Source organism: Tamandua tetradactyla, chromosome 9 (genome assembly GCF_023851605.1).
Source record: "Tamandua tetradactyla isolate mTamTet1 chromosome 9, mTamTet1.pri, whole genome shotgun sequence".
NCBI lineage: Eukaryota > Metazoa > Chordata > Mammalia > Pilosa > Myrmecophagidae > Tamandua > Tamandua tetradactyla.
In genome coordinates, this window is record NC_135335.1 from 4,808,090 (window position 1) to 4,817,109 (window position 9,020).

Consider the following 9,020-nt stretch of genomic DNA (forward strand, 5'->3'; position numbering starts at 1 on the left):
TGAGGCCTGCAAAACCGGGCCACCGCCCGATGATTCCCAGCCTGTGGAGAGCAAGCCCGGCGCTTTGCATGTCTAATCCTTCTCATTCTGAGTGCTCAGGGGCTGAGCAAGCCTGCCCAAGGTCACGGCTGCCGAGGCAGGGCTGCAACCAACGCGCACCTGGCACCTGGCGCCCAGCTCCCCGAGGCTGCGCTCCACCACGGTGCTGCCCGGCCCGGCCGCAGGGATCGAGGTGACCGCGCATGCCTGCTCTGTTATCTCAGTTATTCCTCACAGAAGCCCTCCGAGGAAACTGAGGCACGGGCTCTCACCAGTTCTCCCAGTGTCAAGCATCCAGTGTGAGCCAAGACACCCACAGCTCTGCCTCTGCAGGGTGGGCGTATTATGGGCACTTCTACTGATTTGTAGTTTATTACAACTGCCCCTGCTCCTGTCCCACAGACCTGCTGGCGAGGCCATTTGAGAAACCAGAGAGCGGCAGCTGCACTGGACACGGAGCCAGCCTCTGGGCCAGCCTTTTCTACCCAGGATGCCACTTAGAATCAAGAAGCAAACACCCGGCTCATCTTCTTGAAGTGTTTTTGAAAAATACTTTTTTTAAAAAAATCGGCTGAATTGTCCCCTTTTCTAGGAAGGTCTTAATAAACACAGTGTCACTCCTTCCTGGGGTTCTCGGGATCAGTGGCTTTTCCCTTCTTCTTTTTTTGCAGAAAGACACTGTCCCCCCGAGTTTCTCGAGGCTTCCTGAGGCGGAGAAAAGGAAGTTGCATGGACTAAATAGTTGAGCCATTTACCAAGTGTTGAGGACCTCAGCAGCTTGCCCCAGGCTATCCTTTGGCCCTGAGGCCCAGAGTGAATTTTTATGCACTGCTTTCTTCTCACTATCAAGCAAAGTAACTTCTTAACAGTTGAGACAATTGATCTGAGAAACACTGTCACTCCTTCCTGGGAGAAGAAATCACTGGGGGTGAAGAAATGATTTTTTATGTCAAAAAGGTCAGTTTTCAAAGGGTTTCCAAGCCTGGCATGGGCAGCTTTCAGCTCAGACCCTTTGCTTGTCTCCACTCTCCCCTTGTCCTTCCACTCACAGGCTGATTAGGTCTGGTGGAACCACCCACGGGATAAAAAGAGGGAATTATTCATTTTGTAAGTGCTCACAAGTACTGGCCAAGGAGGCTGCAGCCTGAGCCGACTTCTCCAGCTGCATCCACGGGCCAGGTTTTGGTGGTAATCACTCTTCTGCCCATTTCATGGAAGGGGAAACTGAGGGCGCTAGTAAGTAATGTTACCTAAGGTTATACGACTCTGGTGGACTGAGTTATATGCCCCAGAAAAAAAATCTCTTCTTTATCTTAATTCTGTTCCTGTGGATGTGAACCCGTTATAGACAGACCCCTTTGAAGATGTTACTTTTTGGTTCAAGTTTGGCCTAGTGAGTTGGGATGAGCCTAAATCCTATGACTGGAGGGCATATAAAGAGAAAACCCGCAGGAAGAGCTGGAAGCTGGGGGTCCGCGGGACCCAGGGCAGGTAGGAGAGACATCGCCAAGGAACCCCAAGACTGCCGGCCAGCCAGAAGCCCCCACCCCTGCGGGGACACAGCAGCCTGGGCGCCTCCTCAAGCCACCCCATTGTGGGGTGTTTGTCACTGCGGCCGGGACACCAAGTGGACAGCTAGGGCAGGTGGCTGCAGAGACCAGAACCTCGAATGGCCCCACAGGCTGCCTCGTATCCCAGGTGCTGGGTGAGCTGGCATCCCAGGGTGCAGCGAGGCAGAAGTGCTTAGAGCTCAGGGAGGGTCCTATTTCTAGGTCACCTGATGCGTCTCCAGAGAACCGCCTGACTTAAGCTGCCCTCGAAGAGACCAGAACTGGAGAAATTAGTCCCCCAGGTCCAACTATTGCTTTCAAGTGAAAGAAGAAGAGAAGTGACAGTGCAGTGCGACACTGCTGGGCTTCCACAGGGGGTGGAAGGTGGCGGCGGGGCTCAAGCAGGCCCCGTGGGCTCTGCAGGTACTGTCCCAGTCCCGGGTGGGAGGCAGGATTTGCCCCGCAGCTTGAGTGGAAGGTCTGCGGACAGAGGCCCCAGCTGAGCTTACCTGCCCTGCTCGGGGCACACAGTCAGCCCTTTACTTGGCGAACACCCACGGAGCACCAATTAGTGCACTGGGCACTGCTGAGGGCACTGGGCCATGCGGGGGTGGGGGAGACAGTGCGGTGCTTGACCCATGAAGGTGGTTCAAGGAAGTGGGGGACCCGACAAACAGGCCAGCAAAAGAATGAAGAAAGTTGATCTTTAAGAGCTGTGAAAAAATCCGTCCAGGTGGGGGAAGCTGCCTTAGAGGGGGTCATCTTCGAGGGGTGACCTGCCTGGGGGAAGAGGCCATCCACAGACAGCTGTGTGAGTCTGTGTGGGGGTGTTCCAGATGGAAGGGTGGAGAGACTAAGTTCAGAGGGAGTGGGGGAGCCGTGGCCCAGCCGAGAGCTTGGGAGAGGAGGGGAAGAGGGGACCCCCGGAGGGGACTCAGGTGCCCAGTGCTTTGCTGGTCGGCGGGGGTGTGCCCTACGCCTGCATCCATGCTGTGCTCCGAGGCCTGCGGAGATCAAGCATGGATTTGGGGACCCACAGAGAGTCGTAGCCACGAGGGAACCCGGCCTAGGAAAGCACGACTCAAATACCCAGCTCCTGAGCCCCCACTGGCTGGGACCCCTCCTCTGCCGGTCAGCCGGGGGCTCTGGCAGAGGGATCAGCCAGGACCGAGGGAATCATCACAGGCTCTTTGCCTGGGCAGCCGGGTCTCCAGGTCCCGGTCCACCTTTCCAGGGCTGAAGTTAGGGGACAGTCTCTGCCATGCAATTTTGTGGATGGGGACGGAGGGGCCCAGAGATGGAAAGGGACCTGCCCTAGGCCACACAGAGAGAGGGGGGCAGGGCGGTGTCAGGTTCTAGGGCCCCTGCACCCTGGCTAGGGATGGTCTGTCTCCCTGGCCCATCCTACAGCCCATTTGGGACAGGCCCCAGACCCAGTCCTGAGCAGGCATCCGGCAGCCCCACAAAGCTGGGGCAAAGGGCCCGGCTGAAGAGTCTGGAGGTGGAACCGTGGTCCTGCCGAGGCCTCCCCCCCACCCCTCTGGCCTCAGTGGACCCCATCCTTCCCTGGTATGAAGAAGCCCAGGAGCGGTCAAAAGATGGGTCCAAGGCCAGAGCCGTCTCTGGCCACAGGTGCTGCTGCAGCAGAGAGTGGAGTGGGCTCCTAGCTCCCTGCCACTGAGGCTGGGCGGGTCTTGCTGGGAGGTGGCCGCCAGGCTCCACAGGTACCCCAAAGACCAGAGAGTTTCACACCTAGGTGAGCAGCTTCCAGCTGGGCAGCTGGCTAGTCCAGACCCCATCGGACCTTAATGAGCCCAGAGAGGGTGGGCACAGCAGGTGGGGGAGGGGAGCTTTCCGGGAGCCTGCCTGGGTCAGGGCGAGGTGGGAGACCCTTACCAGCCGGTCCTGTGTGGGGGTGGGATGGGTAAGGGTATTTACGGCTGCAGGCCTGGCCTCCCCTGGGTAGGGTGCAGTGCCACTGCCTCGCCCCGCCTCGCTCCCCTCTGTAGTGTCTACCTCCATGATGCCTGGCTCAGGGACACGGAACTCAACTGTGAAACCCAGGTCCAGGCCTGGCCTCCCTCTAGGCTGTAGCCGCAGGGCTCTTCCCAGCTGCCAGGCCCAGGTGTTGCCTGCACCCTCCCACCCATCACTCCCAAGCGGGTCCTTTGGACCCCAGCAAAGGAACCGGGTGCTGGGGGAGTCCTGCAAGGCCAAGTGCAAGAGGCAGCCTGCTGATTCTGACTCCCACTGGGAGCTGAGGGTACCAGGTTAGGGCGTGCCCAGGCCAGGAGGGGACAGACTCAGGAGCAGACAAAACCGGGAGAGACACAGCTGGGAACAAAGTGGAAGAGGCAAAACTTTGGCTGGAAGGCAGGAGTGGAGAGGAAGCAAGGGGGGCGGGACCAACAGGTCGGTGGGTTGGGCGAAACCAGAGGTGGGGACAGGGGTCCCTCCAGGTGGCACTCGCGGGGCCCGTCCCTGTCCGCCTCCCCTCCCCCCGCCCTGATTGGCAGGAGGCCTGCGACCGGCTGGGAGCGCCACAGTGCCCCGGGCGCCGAGGCGAAGGCGAACGGCCCCCCGCGGGAGCGAGCGAGTAGGAGGGGGCGCCCGGCTATATATAGCGGCTCGGCCTGGGGCTGGCGGAGAGCGCAGGCAAGCGCGCACCCTTCCGCGCCCTTCCGCGCCCTTCCGCACCCCACAGCCCGGCAAATCGCCCCGCTGCCCTCTCCCGCTCCATGCAGCCCGGGTAGCCCCGGCGCCTCGGGGCTCGTCTCTCGCTCTGCGCCCCGCCGCACCCTCCTCGGCCGGGCCCAGGCCGTGCGCCCCCGCGGGCCCCCAACAGGCGCAGCGCGGCCCCCGGCTTCCCAGGCGCACCGACCGGCTGACGGACGAACGGACGGCGGCCTGGGATGGCGGGGCCCGGGGCGGCCGCGAAGGCGCTGCTCCTGGCCGTCCTGTTGGCCCTGCTGGCGCCCTGGGCGGGCCGAGGGGGCGCCGCGCCCACCGCCTCCAACCGCACTCTGGAGGCCGAGCTGGAGCGCCGCTGGGACAGCCTGGTGGCGCGCTCGCTGGCGCGCCTGCCGGTGGCCGTGCGGCCCAAGGAGGCGGCCGTCCAGGGCGGCGCCGGCGACTACCTGCTGGGCATCAAGCGGCTGCGGCGGCTGTACTGCAACGTGGGCATCGGCTTCCACCTCCAGGTGCTCCCCGACGGCCACATCGGCGGCGTGCACGCGGACACGGGCGACAGTGAGTGGGGGCCGCCGGGGCGGGAAGGGCCGGGGCCGGGTAACCGCAGCCGCCCCTCCCACCTCAGCCGCCCCGCCTCGCACGGAGACCGGGCACCGGCACCTGCTCGCGCGCCCTGGAAACGGCGGCGGACTCGTCCCGGTCCCTCCCGGCGCGGGAACACAAGCGCTCCCGACGCCGCGACGACCCGCTTTGCCCACCCGGCGGCCGGGCCCTGCCTCCCCGCCTGCGGAAGCCTGGGCGCGGCGTGCCGGATTCCAGCGACTTCGCCCGTGGGCTCGGGGCGCGCGGCGCTAGCGGGGGCCCGGGACGCGCGCCCAGGCCCGGGCTGGGTTCGGAGGCTGCGGGGACCGATTCGCTCCCGCTGTCCCGAGCTGGGCGCGGCCGCACCGAGCTCCGGGAAGAAGGCGAACTGGTCCGCGCCCGAAATGGGATTCCCCAGGGGCGGGTGGCTTAGGCCGGGGGTCCTCTGCCCGGAATGACGCGCGCCCCGCCCCCAGGCCTGCTGGAACTGTCGCCGGTGGAGCGGGGCGTCGTGAGCATCTTCGGTGTGTCCAGCCGCTTCTTCGTGGCCATGACTAACAAGGGCAAGCTCTACGGCTCCGTGAGTAGCATGCTTTTGCCCCCAGACCCACCTGCACTGCATCGTGGAGAGCAGCATTGGGTCCCTACCGGCCGGCAAAGGCGCCATCGGGGACCCTTCCCCAGTGGGTACCAGCACAGCAGCCCTTCGGAAGGGCAGTGTGGATGAAATTCCCTGACCGCCAGGTGCCCAGCAGGTGGCTGGAGCACCAGCTGCAGCCCCCACCTCTCGCCTGGTGGGGGGTCTTGACAGCCAAACTCCCCAGCAGCCAACTCTTAGCCCGGAGCCAGGGGAGGGGTGCTGAGGTGGGGGAGCCCCACGGCCACTGGCCCCCCACGTCCCTGGCCCACGAAGTGGCCCAGTTCTAATGCCTTCCCACCCTGCCCTCCAGCCTTTCTTCACCGATGAGTGCAAGTTCAAGGAGACGCTCCTGCCCAACAACTACAATGCCTACGAGTCGTACCAGTACCCCGGCCTCTTCGTGGCGCTGAGTAAGAATGGAAAGGCCAAAAAGGGGAACCGCGTGTCACCCACCATGAAGGTGACCCACTTCCTTCCCAGGCTGTGATCCCTCCCGCCCCCCACCCGGAGTCCTGCCTCGCCCCCGGGGAAGCTATCCGGAGGAACGCGCCCAGGCCAGCTTTGCTGCACTTTCTTTGGACGGGAGAGTTTAACCTGAGAGTAGGTGTAACATATTTAATTATTTAAATGTGTATATATCGCCACCAAATTATTTAAGGTCCCTGGGGGGTGTGCTTTCTGGAAAAAAAACCCAACAAAACAACAAAACACAAAAGCCACTTGTCTGGTGCAACTGTGGAGAACCCTACTGTTGGACTTACTTAACTCGTTAAAAAATTGTCACAAATGTGCTGCTATTCTGTGTTTTCAAACACAGTGGAATCAATCTGATGCTGGCCTTGAGGGGAGCACCCCTGGGTGTTGGAAAGGCCTACCCAGGACTTTGGGGAGCCGGTTAAGGGAGCCCCCCCACCCCCCGCCTTGCTCCCTCTCCCAGCACCCTCCTACATCCCACCCTCCCTTTGTGCCCTGTTGCTATTAATTGGGACATATCGGTTTACTTCGGACCCAGAAAGTGCACCCGTGGAGTCTTCCCTGCCACTCCGTTTTTAGATCTCCCAAGGCTGACCTTTGAACTTTCCTGTAGTCAATCTCCCTCTCCTCAGGGCGAGACCGTTGGACAGCTTTATAAACTCCTTTTTTGGATCTGCCGCTGTCCTTCCTGGTTGCTCTGGCCATGGGGGAAAAGGCAGAAAGCAAAGCTGGGAAATGGATGAGGCGGGTGTGTTTGTGGCCAAGTCCCAAACCCTGGCGATGAGATATAATTTGTGATAGCACATACTAATGATACTATGAGAGCACATTTGAAAAACAAACAAACAAACATGCTTCCTGTGCTTGGGAAGCTTCCGGCTAGAAGTAGCTACTGACTTGAGATAAAATGATGACATATCCTCGCAAGTGTAAAAAGCACTTAACTGCAGCGTTTGCTTGGAGCAAGATGCTGCTTCTCTCTGATGCATTCCTGATTAAGTGGATTTACCATCTACCTCATGAACCCTTCAGCCACTCATCTGGCTGAGTTTCCCACCCCGAGTCACTTTTTATTTTTTTCCATGTGTAGCCAAAAAGGATTGCAGTTTAGCCTCGGTGAGTCCCATTTGAACCTTGTCACGTTTGAGCTATCTTTACCCCCGTGATTTACTTTTAGTAAGGACAATCATGGTGAAAATATTTGCAGACAGCTGCTGTAGGACACTATATGATCACTGAGTAACCTTATATTTTTCTTTATATATTTTACAAATGTAACCCCTGTCGTTGAAGCAAAGATGGAAGAGGCAGGGTCGGCAGTGTTTAAAAAAAGTTCCGAGGTGATGGCAAACGTTTAATTTTAATGAATGACTTTTGAGAGTTTATACAAAATGACCTTAGCTTGCTACCAGAAATGCTCCGAATGTTTCCTCAAGACTTTAATACTCTCCTAGGATGTCTCTGAACTGTCTCCCGAATTAACTTTATGAGAGACTACAGACAGCGAGACTGGAAAATCTGATTGGAGTTTCTGTCGTTCACATTCCTTCTTAAAACTCTGTTCGAATGCAAATCATCTACTTAAAATATCCTAACGGAGGCCTCAGAAGACAGAAGCTACTTGCGAAGCCATCAAGACAGGGCTGCGTCTTAAACTGCTGTTCAGCCGGTGTCCGAAAAACGTTTTTCTACTTGAAACCATGCCCTAAACTCCAGGCAGGGCGGGGACAGGTGATGCCAAGAGACCTCCGTGGCGTTAGGACTTTGTAGGGCTCTCTGGATTTAAAGCATTCACATAGCAGCAAACGGAAGCCGTGTTATGTGCATTAAATTGTGATGCATCTTGTCTCAGCCCAATCAAACCGTCAGGAAGTGACACGTCTTAAGGACAGAAGTCGGCAGTCTTGGGCCACCAATATATATATATCTTCAGGGTCAAAGTGTGTTGCCTGCAGCGATGTAATTGTGCCTTTGAAATCCTCTGTAAAAAGTTTTCTGTTGCCGTGCGTTTGAAGTTTTCTGTGATTCCCACCATCTTCAGCGTCTCTGTAGTTTTATACAGGTGCTGTTTACTGATATTACGTATGTGCTGTGCACACTTAAATGCAAAATGAACGATAGAAACATTTACCACGTGTTGAAGGAAAAAACCCCGCTGGATTTGATGTAAGTGAAAGTCATTGCAAAACGGTATTAAAGAATATTAAAACGTGCCTGGAAATGCCAAAATAATGACTCCCCGCCCGTCTCCCCCTGGACTTGCTATTTGAGGCCCTCGGACCTCGCATTGCTGGGGTGGGGGTGGGGCCACGGGAGATGAATTTTCGCCAGCTGTGTCCACACAAATGGAGCCTGGAAAACGGGAGCCCCGGGGGCGTCAGTGCCACCAAGGTTTGTGGTGACTCTGAATCTTGCAGTTTATTCCGAGTCTCCCAATGGGCCTGATTTCCCACCCTGTAAACAACCAAGGGTCTGGGCGCTTTCGGAAGCCATTTGCACGCTCGCCTACCGCTCCTGTCCCAACACGGGTCCCCGGAAGCCTGACTCTTATTTTCCAAACTTGGGTAGAGCCACAAAGGGGTCTTAGATATCCATATGATGGACCCCAGCCAGTCTTATCTTAAAAGGAAAAGGAAGAAAATAATGAATAACAGAAAATATCAGAGTGCTGCAATCGTAGTAAGAGTGCATATTGCTTCGTGAACTTTTGGTTTTACTTGTATATGCTGTATATATAGTTTCTCCAAAGATGGGATGAGTTGCATTTATGCGTGTGGATTGCAGTAAAAGAAAAACACCTGCCTAGGATTCCCCCCCTTACCCAAGCCCTTCATGAAAAGACCCCAAAAAGCAGGTAGGATTGGGAGATCCTTAATTGTACCAATTGTGTTCTCCAAAGCAGCATCTTTTTGAAATCCATGATCTAGGAATGACCAAGAAGTACATGGGTGGTCATTCATATTTAGGGGAGAGGGTGGGGAGTGAAACCTGCCTCTACTGCTGCCTCTCGAGGTTCTCGAAAGGGCCCTGGATGGGCCTGACCC

At 57.6% G+C, this 9,020-nt stretch overlaps 1 protein-coding gene across 1 annotated transcript; it reads left to right on the plus strand.

Annotated features, from left to right (window-relative positions):
• The first annotated feature begins 4,501 nt into the window (after positions 1 to 4,501).
• On the plus strand, positions 4,502 to 5,989 carry FGF4 (fibroblast growth factor 4). Its single transcript, XM_077114940.1, has 3 exons — positions 4,502 to 4,838; positions 5,339 to 5,442; positions 5,813 to 5,989. Exons 1-3 carry the CDS (start codon positions 4,502 to 4,504, stop codon positions 5,987 to 5,989), a joined length of 618 nt encoding a protein of 205 aa, XP_076971055.1.
• Positions 5,990 to 9,020: the final 3,031 nt, after the last annotated feature.

Bases quoted from the DNA above. Each gene is read 5' to 3' on its own strand.
- FGF4 (XM_077114940.1), top strand. From the start codon at position 4,502: ATGGCGGGGCCCGGGGCGGCCGCGAAGGCGCTGCTCCTGGCCGTCCTG. The intron at 4,839-5,338 runs GTGAGTGGGGGC...CCCCGCCCCCAG, and splicing joins GCACGCGGACACGGGCGACA to GCCTGCTGGAACTGTCGCCG. The intron at 5,443-5,812 runs GTGAGTAGCATG...CCTGCCCTCCAG, and splicing joins AGGGCAAGCTCTACGGCTCC to CCTTTCTTCACCGATGAGTG.